The sequence below is a fragment of the Belonocnema kinseyi genome, chromosome 8 (genome assembly GCF_010883055.1).
Source record: "Belonocnema kinseyi isolate 2016_QV_RU_SX_M_011 chromosome 8, B_treatae_v1, whole genome shotgun sequence".
In the NCBI taxonomy this organism is placed as follows: domain Eukaryota; kingdom Metazoa; phylum Arthropoda; class Insecta; order Hymenoptera; family Cynipidae; genus Belonocnema; species Belonocnema kinseyi.
In genome coordinates, this window is record NC_046664.1 from 12,437,781 (window position 1) to 12,457,708 (window position 19,928).

Below are 19,928 nucleotides of genomic sequence, written 5' to 3' on the forward strand. Positions count from 1 at the left end.
TTGGAATAATTCTAATTGTTTCGGATTGAGTAGGATTAATTCTAAATTGATTTGCATCGAACGACATTGAAATCTTTTTTGGATTGATTCGGAAATAGATTTCGGAATCATTTGAATTATTTTGGATTGAGTCAGATTTATTCTGAACCGATTTGGACCGAACGAGATTTAAAACTATTTTTGGATCCATATTTTAAAATAATTTGGATTGTTTGGACTGACTTGGGCAAATTTTGAACTGAATTGGATCCAACCAGATTAAAATCTGTTTTCTGATTTATTTGGGTACAGATTTCGGAATAATTCGAATTCAGTTGAATTGATTCGGATTGAGGCTGTTTAATTTTGAACTTCATTGGATTGAACAAGATTCAAAACTGTGTCTTGGTTCGGATACAGATTTTGGAATAATTAACATTTTTTCTAATTCATTCGGATTGAGTCAAATTAATTTTGAATTGTTTTGGATAAAACAAGATTGAAAACTCTTTTCGTATAGGTTCGGATACAGACTTCAAAATAATTTGCATTGTTTCTGAATAATTATGATTCTGACCGATTGAGTCAATTTAGTAGAATTAATTCTGAACTGATTTAGATCGAGCGAGATTGAAAAATTTGGTTGGATTGGTTCGGATACAGATTTCGGAATAATTCGATTTATTTCGGATTGAGTCGGATTCATTCTGAACAGATTTGTAACGAACGAGATTCAAAACTGTTCTCAGATTGAAATCTGTTTTCAGATTTGCTCGGGTATAGATTTCGGAATAATTCGAATTCATTTGAACTGCTTCGGATTGAGTCTGATTAATTTTGAACCTACTTGGATTGAACGAGATTAAACACTGTTTGCATTGGTTTAAATACAGATTTCGGAGCAATTAAAATGGTTTCTAATTAATTCGGATTGAGAGAAATTAATTTTGAGCCGTTTTGATTAAAAAAAGATTAAAAACTTTTTTCGAATTCGTTCAGATACAGATTTCGAAATAATTTGCATTTTTCCTGATGGATTCGGATTGGGCCGGATTGATTTTTAATTGATTTGGATCGGAATGAATCTAAGTTCAGATTTAATCGGATTCATTTGGTTTGAAATTTCGGTTTAGATTAATCCTTTTACAAATTCAAAGTTAGCCTCGGATTGGTTCGGATAAAGGTATCCAAATCAATTCGAATTCATTCGAATTGATTCAAGTTAATTTTGTACTAATTTTTACCGAAGGAGATTAAAAACTCTTTTTGGATTGGTTCTAATACAAATTTCGGAATAAGCCGAATTAATTCGGATAGGATTACTATCCGAAACTTCCGCTAGGCCATTTGGGACTCTCAATTAAGTCTGATATTATTGAAAAAGATTCCGGAGAAATCTTTAAAGGATGAGTCAAGTTTGAGGACTCTTTAAATTTTGAAAAGTGCATCCACATTTGATATTTAAGAAAAGGTGGCGACTGTAAACATAACTATATACTCGTTTCGTTTATGTGTGATACGTAAGCTTCGTTTCTTCCTGGATCACGCTCAACTCTCTCTTCCTCTCCGTCTTCTTTTCTCTCTCGTTTTCTCACAAACTGGCATTGAACTTGCCCATATAGAAATACGAGTAGTGTGTCCGCGACTTGCCGCGACTACAGTTCTCCCTGTTCAGCTGAAGTGATCTGCTGCCACTTTCTTCATCTTGCGCATGATCGCATGATCGTACCGGAAGTACCAAGGCAGGATGTTCTTAAGATTTTCAATTTTCGTTGGACTCACCTCCGTTGTGGCCACCATAATATACTTCACCCCAGTACCAGGTAAGTTCAAAACAATTTTTTAATCACAATAACACTCCACTTTCAAAGTGACATAACAAAAAACCTTCCGGAGAAAGTGTTTTCTTTTTTAAAGAGGGTTTAGGAAAAGTGCTTTTGTGTCGATTCTAGAAAGATTTAACATTTATTTACGTGAATTCGGAATTAATTTAAAAAATTTTTCTTCTTATTGTACTCTTAGTCAATAATTATCCACTTGAGTTTGCATTATCCCACTGTAGAAAGGTTCCCCCTGAAGTGGAAGATTCCTTTCGCCCCTTCTCCTTTTTTCGAGAATTTGACTCTATCTTTGAAAAATTCGAAACAAGTGTTTTTATAATTTTTTTCATAATTTTATCATTTTATATTAAATAATTTCACTTTTAGCTTAGTTTTATAAGAGACTCTGCAATATCAAGTTTGCTGATTGGTATCATGGGTGAAAGTTACATCGGATTATAAACCCGTTATTTACAATCAGCTATTACATTATTAATAAAATTATTAGGATTAATTTAAAAATTGCTCTTTAATAAAAATCCATTTTTGAAAATCTCAGTTTCAAATTGTACCCGCCTCCCCTCTCCTTTCATCTTCCCCTTCCCTTTTAATGTTATAAAGTCTTTTTTGTAGAGGGGATATCAACCGGAAATTACCTCTGCTTTCAGAAAAATAGGGGAAACCTCCCTACAGTGGATATTAATTAATTAAAAATAATAATAAAAGAAAAATAATGAATTTAATTTAAATAATAGTTAAGACATTATGCGTGATCATAAATAAATACAAAAATGTATTTGTTTTATTCCATTTATGCTCCTAATAAAGGATTATCCACTGTAGGGAGGTTGCCCTTCCCCTTTATTATGAAAATTTGATTCGATCATTAATAAACTCATTTGGCTGGTTACATAATGGAATCAATATTATAAAAATTATTTGAATATAATATTATTGTTTAAAAATTATAATTCGATTTGAGTTGCTTGTGAAATTAAATTTTTTTGGCAGTATGTTTGGAACTCGGAACTTTGAGGATAGGATGAGAGTGAAAGTTCTGTATTATAAGCAATGCTATTGATCTCTCATTCCAGTGGCTCAGCGAATTACAATGCGAATTTACCTTCGATCTTAAAAAAATAATGATCAATTTAAAAATATAGTGAGATGGGAGATCATAATAATGGGCAGACTCTTTCTACTATTCCCCTTTCACACTTGTTTTCAAGAAATTTCACCCTTTTTCCTTTTTCTTCTATTTTCCCCCTTTCCCCATAATATTATTAATATTCATAATAATAATAATGCGCAGCCTCTTTCCAGCCCTCCCCCCCCACTGTTTCAAGACATTTCACAATTTTCCTCTTTTCTTCTCTTCCCCTTTCCCTATTTTATTTCCCCCTTATCCCCTTTTTTGTTTTTTCGCTTTAATGCTATAAGTTCAATCTTTATGATTGAAAAGTCTATCATATTTTTCGTACAAAATTGCCCTCGTTTGGTAAAAAATCCTACTATTAGGCTGATCATTTAATTATTTTATTGAAAATTTAACTATTTTGGAAAAGTAATTACTTTTGGTCGAAAAGTCAACTGTTCTGTTTCACACTAATTTTTCTATAGAATATTCTCCGTTTTTAATTGAAAATTTATAATTTTGGTAAAAGATTCATCTTCTTTAAAAACTAACTTTATTGCTCAAAATTGAATTATTCGGTTAAATAGTTTTTTAAATATTCGTATTTTTCAATGGAAAATTCGTCTTTTTTTGGTAAAGTAATCATTTTTTAAGGTTAAAAATAAACTTTGTTCTTGAAAATTCACCAGTTAAAAAAAAATAATTTTCGGTAGAAAATTTAACAATTTGCTTTATTTGTTATTATTATTTGTTTTATTCATTTTATTTATTATTATTTATTCATTATTTTATAACTATTTGATTAAAAATTCAACTCTTTTGGTATAAAATTGAACTATTTGGTTAAAAATTAACTTTTTTGGTGAATATTTGACAGTATAATTTTTTTACTTGAACAATGAATTATTTTGATTAAAAACTCAACTATTTTGTTAAAACTTTATTTATTTTCTTAAAAATTCAATTGTTTTGTCACAAAATAATATTTTATGGTCGAAAATTCAACTCTTTTGAATGAAAATTAATTAATTTGGTTAAAAATAAACTTTTTTGTTAAAAATTAACATTTTTCTTAAAAATTAATCTTTTCGTGCTAAAAAGTCAACTGTTTTGTAGAGACTTCTTCTTTTTGAGTTAAAAATGTAATAATTTCATAAAAAATTCAATTAATTGATTAAAAATTTACTTTTTTATCGAAAAATAATATTTTCAGGTTGAAACTTGAGCTACTTTGGTGGAGTATTAAAAAATTTTGTAGAAACTTTAAGAAATTTGTTAAAAATGAACTTTTTAAAAAAATTCATTTATTTTGTTAACATTTCGTCTTTTTGGGTTCAAAATACATCTATTTTCTATAATACTATCTATTATCAGTTTGATTGAAAATTAACTTTTTTTTGTTGAAAATATATATTTTTGGGCTAAAAATCTTCTTGGCCTAAAAATTCAACAGTTTGGTATAAAATGTAATTATTTGATTAAAACATAACTTTTTCTTCTAAAAACCATATTTTTAAGATAAAAAATTAACTTTTTTTTTGAATCTTCGTCTTTTTAAGTTGAAAGTTTAACTATTTTGTTAGAAAATTTAACAGATTGGTAAAAAATAAACTTTTTTTCTGAAAATTGATCTTTCAGTTGGAAATTAGACGAATTCGTAGAACCTTTAACAATTCAGTTGAAAATGAACCAATTTGTAAAAAAATTTAATTATTTGATTAAAAATTAAATTCTTTGTAAAAAAATCATATTTTAGAGTTTAAAATTTAATTGTTTTTTAGAATCTTCGTCCTTTTGAATTTTAAGTTGAACTATTTTGGTAGAAAATTTAACAATTTGGTTAAAAATAAACTTTTTTCTCCAAAATTTATATATATGGTTGAAAATTCGTCTTTCTAATTTAAAAATATAACGATTTAGTAGAGAATACAATCATTTGAGGGGAAATTTACATTTACGTCAAAAATTCAAATATTACAAGTTGTCAAAAATTTTAAAATTAACGTTTTTATTACAAAATCGTAATTTCGGGTTGAAATTCTGCTCTTTCGTAAAAACTTCATCTTTTCGACTTGAAAATTCAACTATTTTGTTAGCAAAGATTAACAGTTTGGTTAAACATGAACTTTTTGTTGAAAATTAATATATTTTCTTTCAATTTTGTCTTTTTGGGTTGAAAATTAGACAAATTCATAGAACATTTAACAATTTAGTTAAAAATTAATACCTTGTTGAAAATTCATATTTTTGGTCTGAAAATTCAACTGGTTTTTAGAAAACTCTTATTGGTTTGAACATCTTGTTGACTTGAATGTTATATTATTTAAAATTTTTCAATTTAACAATTCGTTTAAAAAATTTGTTTTTTTTGGTTGGAAATTCGTCTTTTTGGATTTAAAATTCAACAATTTAGTATAAAATTCAACAATCTGATAAAAAATGAACTATGTTGTTAAAACTTAGTTATTTTTCTGTTGTTGAAAATTCAACTCTTGAGTTGAAAATTACTTTTTTTTTGCTAAAAAATTTAAATTTTCTGCCTGAAAATTCAACTGTTTTTTGTAAAAAATTCACCTTTCTGCATAAAAATTCAACAATTTAATAGAAAACTTAACTATTCTGTTGAGAGTTAAATTTCGATTACAAATTCATATTTTTGGTTTAAAAATTCAATTGCTTTGCAGAATTTTATTTAATCATCTCTTTAGGTTGACGATTCAACCATTTTACTGAAAATTCTACTTCTTTTATTCAATTAAATCTATTTTTAATTTAAATTAATTTTTTAAAATTAATTTTTTATAGGAAATTGATTTTTCTTAGTTCAAAATATAATTAGTTGTTGAAAAATGAATATATTTTGTCGTAAATTTGCCTTTTCTGTAGAAAATAAATATTTTTGTTTGAAATCTCGCGAAATCAAAGCTGCTTGTTTATTTTTTCTTCGGCATGCTCTCTAAACATGATCTTTAGCACGTACTTTATTATTTACACTTTGATAAGACACTTGATTGCAATCAACAATGTTTATTATTATTAACAATTTAATAAACAACATTATAATCTTTTTTCTTTAAATCAGCTACTAATTATTAAGCAATGATTCCTTGCTATTAATATTAATTTGGCAATTCGACAACAAATGTTAATTGTTTAATAAAAAATCAACACACATACTGTTTTGCTTTTTTATAATAATATAGTAAATAATATTTTAATAGTTCCTGACTTTCCATGGCTTTAAGTCTAGCTGTAATATATTTTATGTATTTATTTTCATTAATTCTAAGATACAGAAAAATTTATTTTTTATTTGAATTAAATGATTCGTAAAGAATCTGAGATTTGAAAATTCGGATAACTGTTGAAAATTTAAAATTTATGGTGAATGGGTCTTCAATTGAAGAGACTTTATCTACGGACAGCGTGCCAGTTTATAAGAGGAAACTACACTCTCAATCAGCAAGGTTAATGACCCTCCTTCGGGCATACGTGTAAGCAAGTCTTTACAGGTGTCTATTAGTACGATTAATATATTGATATATTTTTCCTGCAATTTTTTTTTGCATCGCAAAGTTTTTTTGTCCATTTTTATCTAATCCTGAACGTTGGCAAAAAAAAATTTTGTTTTTAATTTAAAAAAAATTTTTAAAACATTAAAATGGATCAAAAAATCCATTTTGTACTATAAATTACTTTATAACTTTTAATAATTACGCCAAAAAGTTAATTCAAACATGAATAATATGGGCTGGTTATAAATACAATTTCCTACCTTACCGACATCAAGAAGATTCTGAAGCTGAAGTGGTCTGTGTCTGGGTTAAGTTTCTAGTAGAATATTTCGATTGACTTTATAAAATATTGCGCAATTATGAGAAACGAATTTTGTCGAAACAACTACAACGTTATCTATTATCTCAATTAATATTGATTGGAGAAAAATTATTTTCACATAATTTCGCAATATTTTATAACGTCATCCGGAATATTCTAGAAACTTAGCACAGACACATAAAACTTCAGCTTCAGAATGTTCTTGATGTCGGTAAGGTAGGAATTTGCATTTATAACCGGTGAAACCTATATACTAGTACCATATTAACAATAATTACATTATTACTTTTAATATTAACCTTATAATCAGAAGGTTGGGGTAAATTGATATTTAACAAAATTATTATCGTATATTTACTCAGCAAAAAATCAATAATATAACCTTTTTAGAGGCTTGACACCAGTGGTTTGAAACTCTGTTTTTAAATTAGAAATAAATTAGTAATATCTCTAATAAAGAGATTGTATTATTTTAATTATCTTTTTGTATGTAAAATCAGTAGCTGGACTTGGCCGCTTTTAAATACAAAGACCTACTTTACCGACACTGAGAACATTCTAAACCTGAAGTGGTTTGTGCCTGTGCTAAGTTTCTAGAATACCCCGAATGACATTATAAAATGATATCGTTCAATTATGAGAAGCGAATTTTAGGTAAACAACTTTAAGGTTATTTATTATCTCAATTAGGAAACTTGAGAGAAAAATTATTTTCTCATTATTTCGCAATATTATTTTATATCTTCATTTACAAACTTCTAGAAATTAAGCAGAGACACGAACCACTTTAGCTTTAGAAGAACTTTGACATCGGTAAGGTAAGAAATTGTATTTAGAACCGGTTTAAACTATCCACTAGTACCATAGTACCAATCATTTCTTTAGTACTCTTAATATTTGCACTATAGTCACACGGTTTGGATAGATTGATATTTAAAAGTAAATTATTATTGTATATATTTCCAGTAATAAATAAATAATATCTCTAATAAAGATATTGTGTTTTTTTAAATGTATAATTTTTATATATTAAACCAGAAGATTGGCTGCGCTCGTAATAAATACAAATTTCTACCTTACGTTACCGACAACGAGAACATTCTAAGACTGAAGTGATTTGTATCCGTGCTAAGTTTCTAGAATATTCTGGATGATGGTATAAAATGATATTGTGTAATTATGAAAAAGGAATTTTACGTAAACAACTTCAAGGTTATTTATTATTTAAATTAGGTAATTTTGTCAATTCAGGTAATTCGTGGAATTTAGAGAATTTAAGGAATTCGGATTATCACAGGATTTCAGAATATTCGAAGATTTCAAAGAATTCATAGATTTTCAGAACTTTATAAAATTCAAGGAATTTAATAAATTCATAATATTGAAGGGATTCAGAATATTAAAAAAACTTCAGAATTTTAGAGAATTTCAGAGAATTAAATGAAGTCAAGGAACTTGAAGGATTCAAGGAGTTCAGAGAATCATAGAAATTTCAGGAATTCAGAATGTTAGAGGATTTCAAAGAATTAAATGAAGATATGGAACTTGAAGGATGCAAAGAATTCAGAGAATTCTAGAAATTTCAGGAATTCAGAATGTTCGAGGCTTTTAAAGAATTAAAAAAATTAAAAGATTTCAGGAGTTCAGGATATTCAAGGATTTCACAGAACTCAAGGAATTTGGAGAATTCTGAATATTCAAGGAATTCAAGGATTTCAGGGAACTCAAATAATTTAGGGATTTTCAGGAATTTTAGCATATTTATAAAACTTAAGGGATTTTAAGAATTCAAGGAATTCAGAATATTAACGGAACACAGGTTATGTACAACTTCGAGGACTTCACGGAATTTAAATAATTTCAGGAGTTCAGAACATTCAATGATTTCACAGAAGTTAAGGGGATTAAGAGGTCTTTAGGAATTTCAAGAATTGAAAATATTCAAAGAATACAAAATATTAAAAAAATCAAATGATCTTGGAGAATTCAGAATATTTTAGGGATTTCAGTGTAATTGGGGAATTTGAGGAATTGAAAGAATGAAAAGAATTCCCGAAATTAAGAATATTTAAGGAATTCTTGGGATTCAGAGACTTCAGAAGAATTCAAAAGAATTAAAGGAATTCAAGAACTTCTATCAATTCAGAGAATTTATAGCATTTTAAGGAATTTAGGGGATTCGGAGAATTCGAAGAATTTCAGGAAATTAGATTATTCAAGGAATTCAGGAAATTAAAAATATTAGAGGATTTCAGAGAATTCCGAATATTCAAGGAATTCAAAATATATAAGGATCACGGGGAAATCAGAGAGTTTGCAATCATTTGAACATTCAATTTATTTGGTGAATTCATAAATTTGACGAACTTAGGAGATTTATAGAATTCAAGGAATTTTAGGACTTCAGAATATTTATAGATTTATGGTTCAGAGAACTCAAGGAATTCAAAATATTCAAGGATTTCAAGGATTTTAGAGAAATCCCAGATCTAAGAAAATGTATGAAATTCAGATTTTCACGAATGTAGTGAATAAAAGAAATTTAGAATATTAAACAAATTCAGGATATCTAATGAATTCAGGGAATTCAGAGAAATCTCGGAATTCAGAGGATTCAAGTAATGCCGAATATTCAACGATGTCGGGGAATCTATAGAATTCAAATATTTGAGAAAATTGATGGAATTCAGAGAATTTAAAGAATTTAGAGAAATTAAAGAATTCAAAATATTCCAAGAATTCTGAAGCAACGGAATTCAGAGATTTTCAGTAATTAAAAAAAATTTAAGAATTTCATTGAATTTATAAAATTTCAGGGTTCTTTGATCGTTCAACTAATTGAAGGAACTTCAGGAATTCAGGGAATTCAGAATATTCCAGGATTTTAAGGAATTCAAATAGATAAAGGATTTTAGAGAATTCAAGAAATTCCGAGATTTTCAGAAAATCAGGGAATATGTCCAAATTTGCATTGATCTGCATGAAAAACTCTTAAATAAAAAAAAGTAAACGACAATTTTTCATTTTGAGTTTTGAAAAATGTCAATTTTTAGTTTAAAAGGCTTTTAAGTGATACTTTGATGGATTAAATTTGAAATTTTTCGTAAGGAATCATCATGAGTTTTGAGATCTCATAGTAAGAGAGTGCAAAGATAGAGAGAGGGTAGAGAGCAAAAATGTTTGTGGTGGCAGTAGTGGGGATATCGATGAGAGTCTTTAGAGAAATATGCAAATCGCTGCAAAAAAAGAAGATTTGAACAGAACTTTTGGGGCGGAGTGAGTTTAAAAAAAACAACCAAACGCACAACTGCAAGACTTTTCTTTAATATCCCCACTACTGCCATGCTAAGTATTTATATGCTGCCCCTCCCCCCTCTCTCTTTGCACTCTCTTATTATACGATTTCCTCAAAATTGATGATGATTCCTCACGAATTTTTTTTAATTAATCCATTAAAATTTCACTTTTGCCGTATGGCCCCACTGCCACACTCTGTTTTTTTTCTATTCACCTCCGTACCAAAAGAAGGTTTACTTCAAAAAGCAGGAATAAAAAAACTTAAGCGTCTCTACGAACTAATTTCATGCCGCAAACAGAATTTATTATTTATGTTATATAATAATACTAATAATAATAATACTAATAATATAAAATTAATAATTCTATAATTCTATAATAATTACTGTAGAATGATTTCATGCTTGGAATTAACACGAAGATGTAGTAGAATGCACAAGTTTTATAATTATAGGGAAAACATGTTTCTGCATTTCATCAATCAATTAAAACATGCTATTTTAATTTTTTACCATTTTTATTTAAATGCGTAATGCCGTGACTGTATGTACTTTCTATCTCACTGGATAGTTTAAGTATCATGTTTGCATGTGTATGCATACAGTTTACAGTATAATTTCTTAATTTAATTAATTAAAGATGTAACGCATGAATCTGAATCATTTAATGCATAAATTATAAAATTTCACTTTTGTCTTCAATTTAAGTAAGTATTCACTAGTTTTCTAAATATTTGTAATAAAAAAGACAGAAATAAATTACACTCTGAAAAATTTTTGTTCCTTCAAGAAAATCTTTCGGCGAACTACATTTGGTTAATAAAAAAAATTGGGTAATTGAAGAAATTCGTAGCTTTTGCCAAAAATTTGGTCAATTTAAATAAATGATTTGGTTGAATCCACCAAATTATTTTGATTTTATAAATGTAACCAATACTTTTGGTGATTTCAACCAATTTTTTCTAATCCTGAATTTTTCTATAATGAAACAAATAATTTGTTGTTGATATAATAACCATATTTTATGGTAATCTAGTAATGCGTTGGGTCACTTGGTTTTTAAAATTAATAATCCACTATAATCCAAGGGATCCATTGTAATTCAGAGTGATCCACTTGTCATGTAGACTAATACAGTATTAATCCGCATAATCCACTTGTAATAAAAAATAATCCACCTATAATCCAAAATAATACACTCGCAATCCATCTATCACCCACTTTTAATATAATTGTAATCCACTTTTAATTTAGAGTAATCCAGTATCAATCCACAATAATTTACCTGCATTACAAAATATTCCGCCTATAATTCTAAGTAATCCACTTGTCATCCACGTGTAATTCACTCGTAATCTAGAGTAATCCAATAAATCCGAAATAATCCACTTGGAATATGATACAATCCACCTATAATCCAGAGTAATCCACTTGAAATCTACGTGTAACTTGCATGTAATCCACTTTTAATTTATAGTAATGCAGTACTAATCCATTATAATATAATTGTTAAAAAAATAATCAAACGATAATCCAGAGTAATCCACTTGCCATCCACACGTAATCCACTTGTAATCTAATTGTAATCCACTTTTAATTAAGATTAATCGAGTATTAATCCACAATAATTTGCAATACAATACAATACACGTATAATCCACAGTTATCAATTTGTAATCCACTTGTCGTCCACGTGTACTCCACTTGTAATCTAGATTAATCCAGTCAATTCGAATAATCCACTTGCAATACAAAAATAATCCACCTATAATCCAGAGTAATCCATTTGCAATTCACATGTAAACGGATGTAATCCACTTCTAATTTAGAGTAATCTAGTATTAATCCGCAATAGTCCACTTGTAATAAAATCTTGTAATAAACTTGCAATAATCCACTTGTAATACAAAATAATCCACCTATAATTCAGTGTGATCCATTTTAATCCAATTGGTTCAAAAGAATTTAGGTAAACCAAGTAATAAGGTTGTAATCCAAAGTAATCCAAGAAATTCATAGTAATTTAAAATAGGCAATCCAAATATTTTAAAACTATTCTGTTGAAAATTTGTTTTCTTATTTGTTGAAAAGTAATTTTCTTGAATGAAAAAGTAACTGTTTTCGATTTTTGTTTGTAAATTATTCTTTCTGAATTGAGCATTTATGTATTTTTTTTAAATTTGTCTTTTTTGTTAGAAAATTAATCTTATTGGTCGAAAATTCATATTTTGGTTGAAAATTAAACTATTTTGCAAAAATTCATCTCTTTCGTTAAAAATTTAACTATATATTGTTGCTGAAAATGGTTTTTGAAAATTAGAATGTTTTGTTCGAAATTATTTTTTTTTAATTAAAAAATTGTCAATAAAAGTAAGTTTTTTTTATCTTTGCTTGAACTGTTTTGATTTTTGGTGGAAATTTGTCATTCATAGTTAAAAATGTAACTAATTCGTTGCAAATTCTCTTTTTTTTAAATGTTCTTTAAAAATAAAAATGTCATTTTCTCGTTTTTCGTTGGAAATTAATTTTTTTAATTGAAAATTCATCTTTTAATTTGAAAAGTATTTTTTATTTGTTAAAAATTACGTTTTTAATAGAAAATTTAACTATTTTATTTTTTATTATAAATTTATCTTTCTTAGTGAAAAATCTAACTTCTTGGTAGAACATTTCTGTATTTTATTAAAAATTGGTCTTTTTTGGTAAAATTTTTTTTTTTTTTTATTGAAAATCACCTGTTTTCATGAAAATTCATTTTTGTTTTTGAATTTAACTTCTCGGTTGAAAGTTAAACTACTTTGTTTAAAACATAATTTCTTGGTTTGAGATGCCTAATTTTAGTTGAAAATTCAACTATTGGATTGCCACTAAATTTTTTTAATCAAAATTCATGTATGTTGAAAAGTCGTATTTTTTTGGTAGAAAATTAATTTTTCCCGTTAAAAATTCTTCTTTTTGTTAAAAATTAAACTAATTTGTTGAAAGTTATTTTTTTTCGAGAAAAAATATTTGCTTCAAAATAATAATGTCACAGCTGCATTTTTTAGATGAAAAATGATCTTTTTTAGTGGGAAATTCATCTTTTGGCTTGAAAATTCTTTTTTGTTGATTAAAAATTGTCTTATTTAACAAAACATTCAACTATACGATTTTTTATTGTAAATTATTATTTCCTTTAAAAAGTATATTTTTTGGTTAAAATAATAGGGTCAAAAAAAGGTTTGTTTAATTTAAACAAACTTATTTTTAAACTTATTTTAAAACGAAAAATTAAATTAGAATTTTGAAATTTAAAACAATTTTCTATCTTCATTCACAGATTCTTCAATATTGTAAACCCTATGAATCACAACAAAAGAGCATTAATAGGTTCATGAAACAGAGTAAATTGCTACGTAAATTTTCTTTTATGGCAAACTAACCATAAAAAAGTTATTAAAATGTAAGATTTGCTTAATAAGTTCGCGCCATAAATTGTTTTCTCTTTCAGATTTAGTATTATATGTCAAATAATTAATTTAATTTAATCAATAGTTAGGGAAAAATACGTATTTGTAAATTAAAATCAAAATTAATTATTTTAATTTTATTTTTTCCAGAATGTTGTTAATTTGCTAATGTTTTTCAGAAAAGCCATAAAAGGCTCGTTAACAATGTTCGCTTTCTCTAAACATTTATTTTGTTTTTTACTAATTTAACTAAGAAAGGTCATTAATTTTACACTTAATGGCCCATAAATTGTTCATCATATGGCATATTCCCAGTATTACAAACTCAATAACTTTCATTTATTTAGAAATTTCTTTTAAAGTCGTAGACAATTTTTAGTCTTTATGTCTCTCTCATTGTCAATTAACAAACTGCAGATTTCACAGTCTATTGCCTATTGTCCTTTTTTCCCCCTTTTGAAATAATTCTGATTTTGTACTGGTTTAAATCAAATTCCCCGTTTCCCCTTTTCCATGTCTCCATTTTCTTCTTTTCCTCTTTCCCCGTTTTCTCCTTTTTCCCCTTTCCTCCTTTTCTCATTTTAAGGTCTCGTAGCCCTGAGCAAAACACTTATAGTTGCGTTCAAGTGTCAATCCGTCTGTCCATCTTACGTGCAAATATGAACATAGGGCCTAAAATTGAAATAGAGCTCAAATTTGATATAGGGCCCAAAATCGATGTATGGCCCAAAATTGACAGACTCAAAATGGAGATAGGCCCGAAAATGATCATAAGGCCCAAATTTATTATAGGACCAAAAATAGTTATAGGGCCTAAAATAGATATGGGGCCAAAAATAGACATACAATCAAAAATAGCCATAGTGCTTAAAATAGATATAGGGCCCAAAATGAAATAGATCGCAAAATTATCATAGGGTCAACATTTGATATAGCACCTAAACTAGATATAGGACCAAAAACAGGCATAGGGCTTAGAATTGAAATATAACCCAAAATCGATATAGGGCTTATAATTGTCATAGGAGCAAAAATTGACATATGACCCAAAATAGACATAGGGCCCAAAATAGACATTGTGCCAAAAAGAGACATAGGTTTCAAAATAGAAATAGGATCTAAAAGTCATAGTTCCCAAATAGATATAGGGTCCACAATTAAAATGGGTTGAAAAATTACTGTAGGGCCTAAATTTGGCTTAGGACCTGAACTAAACATAAGGACTAAAACAGCCATAGTGTCTAGAACACATTGGGTTCAAAATTGACATATGGCTTGCAATTTGTATATGTTCTCAAGATGTAAATAGGGCCCAAAATTGAAATGGGCATACAATGGACATAAGGCCCAAAATAGATAAATTTTCCAAACTAGACATTGCGCCCAAAATAGACATTGGGTACAACAAAATATATGGCCCAAAATTGACATAAGAATGAAATTTGGCACAGGGCCCAAAATCGTTATAAGGCCTGAAATTTACACAGGGTCAAAAATAGCATAGTACCGAAAACAGATGTAGGGCCCAGAATTGACATGGGTTTACAAAATTACAATAAAACTCAAATTTGTTATAGGGCCTAACAAATATATAGGGCCCAAAAAGAGATATGGGTTTAAAATTGACATATGGCCCAAAATTGGCATATGGTTTGCAATTTGTATAGGCCCCCAAAGAGACATAGGGTCCAAAATAAACAGAACTCAAAATATAAATATGATCCAAAATATACATAGTGTTCCAAATAGAATGTGACAAAAAATAGATGTAGCCCCCAAAATTGACAGCGGGCTCAAAAAAGGCATAGGGCCCCGAAATGACACAGGATCAGAAATTTACATAAAGCCCCAAAATAGACATAGGATCCAAAATTGACATAAAGACCCTTAATAGACATAGGACCAACAATTTATATACGGGCCAAAACATAGGACCCCAATATAATTAGGACCCATAGTATTAATAGGGCCCAAAATAGGCAAAGGGTCACAAATAGAAATAGGACCAAAATTCACATATGGCCTAAAACAGAAATAGGGCCCAAAATTGAAAACGGACCCAAAATAGCACATTAAACTACGAAAGCCTTCCTTCTAAGCGATCGGCGCCAACTTGGAGTAATTATTTGCTTATTTAAGGCTTCGTAATAGTTACTCGATTCCTACCTTATCAACATATTTTTTGTAACATCTTATGTCCACACAAACCTAAATATCGAGTGGAAATTTAATAAATTATATAAAATGCACCAAGGAAGAAGATTTGTATGTTCCTAAATTTTTCGAAATACAAAAAAATTTTCAATAATATGCTTTTGCGAAAAAATGTCGGTAAAGTAGAAATCTGATGACCATTACATGGCCGTAAATAATCTAAAGTCGAGATAGTTTTGGTTAGAAGATAATACTTTTTAATTGAAAATTCTACTAGTGCATTTTTGGTTCAGAATTAATTCCACTACGTGGTTGCAAATTTAATAACTATGTTAAAAATTTAACTGCTTTGTTAAAAATTTATTTTAGTGGTTAAAGATTGAACTATTTTGTTTTTTATTGTTTTTTTCCTGTTAAAATTTTCAATTTAAAATCTAAAAATTCCATTATTGGTAGAAAAAGATTTTCTTTATTTGAAAATTTAACCCTTTACTTGAAAATTCAATTGTTTGGTTGAAAATTATTGGAAATTAAACGTTTTTGTCCAAAATTAATTTTACTGGTTATAACCAGTACAATTTTTTAGAAAGACTTTTTTTCTTGAAAATCAGTTTTTCTAACTTAAAATGTAACCATTTCATTTTTGGTGAAAAATTGATTACTTTTATTTAAAAATCCAATTTTTCTGTAGAAACTTAATCCGATTGTTTGGAAATTCAATTTCTTGGTTTAAATTAGTTTTCTTGTTTATTATTTTTCGTGTGGAAAAGATAATTATTTGAATGAAATTTACCTAATAAAATTCAGTTAATTGCTTAAAATTGGAACTAATGTGTTAAAAATCCAATTTTGGTCAAAGATTCATAGTTTTTGTTAAAAAATCATCTCTATGTTTTAAAGTTGATCCTTTTTGTTGAAATTCCGTTTGAAATTTTATTTAAAATTTTAACCATATGATTATAAATTGATATTTTTTAGATGAAAATACAACTATTATGTTGAAAATATATATTTTTTGTTAAAAATTGAACTATTTTGTTTAAAAACAATATTTTAAGGAAATAAATTAAACTATTTAGCTGCTAATTCAGTGAGATTAAAACTTGTAATATAATATTTATACCTTTTTATATTTTCTTAAAAAATGTTAAGCCAATATTGAATATGGAAATTTTAAACAGAGTTATTTCAAATTGAAAAATAATTTACTTTTAGTCTTTTTCTCTAGAATTGATGATTAATATTCATATCGGTTTCAAATAATCGGAACTTTCGAATGTAAATTTAATGGTCTATTTGGTTTTCGTGTAAGTAGGTGCAGAAGAAGGCTGACCAAAAACGACATTATCTACTTTATCTTTCAAACTGGATCAAACATGTATTTACTGTAACGATTATGAAGGAAATTTGCAGTTCCAACGGTTTTTAATTAAATCGAACTTTCTAATCTTACTATTATATATGATAATTATACAGATTGTGCGTTATAAATCTTATATTTTTAAAAACACCAACCTTTTCGGTTTGCTATTTCACTTTTGGGTTGAAAATTAATTTTTGGGTTGAAAATTAACTTTTTTTGTTGATATTTAATATTTTTGTCAAAAATATGTCTTTTTGTGTTAAAAATTCAACAATTCGGTTAAGATTTTTTTCTTACTAGAATGGAGAATATTTCTTCTTTGAAAATTCCTTATTTCTGTTCAAAAATTCATCTCATATGATTAATAAATTTGATTATTTCGTTAAATTTGTTTTGCATTGAAGATTCATCAATTTAGTTGAAAAATCATGGTTGCAAATTTAACCATTTTGGTAAAATTACGCTTTTTTGGTGAAATAATATTTTTTTATTATTTAAAAATAATATTTTTTGGTTGAATTATCAACCAACAGTTTTTTTGTGATTAGTTTATATTTTCGTGTTGAAATTCAACTTTTTGATAGAAAGTTAAACCTTTTGACTTGATAATTTAACCATTTAATGGAAGATTTATCTCTGTGTTAGAAAATATAACTATTTTGTTAAAAATTTGCTTTACTCAGTCAAAGTGAAATTGTTTAACTGAAATTGTAACTATTCTATTTTTGGTTGAATATTAATATTTATTAGTTGAAAATTCATTTATTTTGTAGTAAATTCATTTTCTGTAGCTTAAAGTTCAACAAAGTTATAAAAAAAGTAATCATTTTTGTTTTGTGACTCAACTATTTGGTTGAAAATAAACTTTTTTGTTGAAAATTTATAATTTCGGATTAAAAATTCGTCCTTTGGACTCAAAAACTCAACAATTTGGTTGTGTTTTTTTTACTTGTCTGAAAAATCTTTCTTGTTAGAAAAATCTTTTTTATTTGCAAATTCTTTCTTTTGGTTTCAAAATTCTTCTGTTTGGTTGAAAATTTACCTTTTTTTATGGAAATCTCTTTTGATTTGTTTTACTCATATATTTTCGTTTATTTAAAAAAATGTTTTTTGTTCGAAATAGCAACTAATACAATATGTCTTTAATAATTTAAATTCTGGAGTTAAAAATTCCACTTTTTTATAGAAAATTCGTCTCTTATATTTGAAAATTTAATAATTTGATAGAAGTTGATTCCTCTTCTTGGTGGAAAATCGAACTATTTTGTTAAAAATTCGCTTTCTTTTTTATTAATAATTAACTTTTTTTACTGTAAATTCCATTTTTGATTTCATATTGAAATCTATTTGGCTTGAAAATTTAACAAATTTGTTAAAATCATCATTTTTGTATCAATTGAACGATTTGGATCAAAATTAAACTTTTGATTAATGATAAACCTTCTTGTTGACATTTCGTATTTTGGTTAGAAATTCGTCTTTTTGTTTAAAAAATTCAACAATTTGGTTGAAATTTTTTTTCTTACTTGACTGCAGAATAATTTTTTCTTTGAACAATCATATGTTTTGATTGAAAATTTAATTAATTTATTGAAAGTGTTTTTTTTGGATAAAGATTCATCAATTTATTTGAAAACTCATCTCTTTGGTTGAAAATTTAATTATTTGGTTGAAACTTATTCGAAGTTAAACGTTTTTTTTCAAAATTAATTTTACTGGTTATAACCTGACTATTTTTTCATTAAGACATTTTTATGAAAATTAGTTTTTCTAACTTAAAATATAACTATGTAATTTTTAGTAAAAAAATTTGTTATGTTCATTTAACAATTTAATTTTTCTGTAGAAACTTAATCTGATTGTTTGTAAATTTATCTGCTTGGTTTAAATTAGTTTTCTTGTTTATTATTTTTTTAAAAAATACAATTATTTGATTGAAAATTACCTTTTTGGTTGAAAATTCATATGCAGAATTGAAAAATCGTATTTTTTGGTAGGAAATTAATCTTCTTGGTTGAAAATGCTACTACTACTTCATTGAAAGCAGAACGTTTTTATCAAAAATTAATTTTTTGGTTTAAAATGTTAACTATTTTATAAAGAAATTTATTTTAGTTGAAAATTCACGTTTTTTGTTGAAAAATCTTTTTTTTTTGTAGAAAATTAATCTTATTGCTTAAATATTTAATTTTTTGGCTTAAAGTTGAAAGGCTTTGTTAAAACTTCATTTCTTAGTCGAAGATCTAAGGAGTTTTTAAATTAGTCTTTATTGTTAAAAATTAATTTTTTAACTGAAAATTTAATTATTATATTTTCATTGCAAATTAATCGTTTTTAGTTGAACATTCAACTATTTGGTTGTGAATTCATATTTTTCAGAAGAAAGTTAATCTCTTTTTTAAAAAATTCCTGTTTATATATTTGATAATACCACTATTTAAAAATACTGGTTTCTGTTAAACATTAATTTTTTAAATTGAAAATTAACCTATTTCATTTTTGGTTCAAAATCTTCTTTGCTTGAAAATTTAACTGTTTAGTTAAAAATTAAATTACTAGGTTGAGAATTTTATTTTTGGTTGAAAATACAAAGAAGTGGTTTAATATTAATCTTTTTTGTTAGAAAACTTAACTGTTTTTTGAAAATTCTTTTTTAGTTAAAATATTAGCTATTACTAAAAAATTGAATTTTCTTGTTTAAAATTGGACTATTTTGTTGAAAAAAATCGTACTTTTTTAGCTGAAAATTAATTTCTTTTTTTGACAATTCAACTATTCCATTTTTGGTTGAAAATTAATATATTTTAGTTGAAAATTGATCTTTTTTAGTTGAAAATTTAATTACTCATCTTAAAAGTAAATTATTGTTGAAAATTGTATTGTTTTGTTCAAAAT

At 26.6% G+C, this 19,928-nt stretch overlaps 1 protein-coding gene across 1 annotated transcript in view; it reads left to right on the plus strand.

The window, feature by feature from the left end:
- The first annotated feature begins 1,610 nt into the window (after positions 1 to 1,610).
- The window catches only part of LOC117178783 (laccase-like), a 72,429-nt gene continuing 54,111 nt past the window's right edge, over positions 1,611 to 19,928 (plus strand). The window contains exon 1 of the mRNA XM_033370257.1: positions 1,611 to 1,802. Within this exon, the coding sequence (XP_033226148.1) occupies positions 1,727 to 1,802 (76 nt within the window). The 5' untranslated portion in view covers positions 1,611 to 1,726. The remainder of the gene's footprint in view (positions 1,803 to 19,928) is intronic.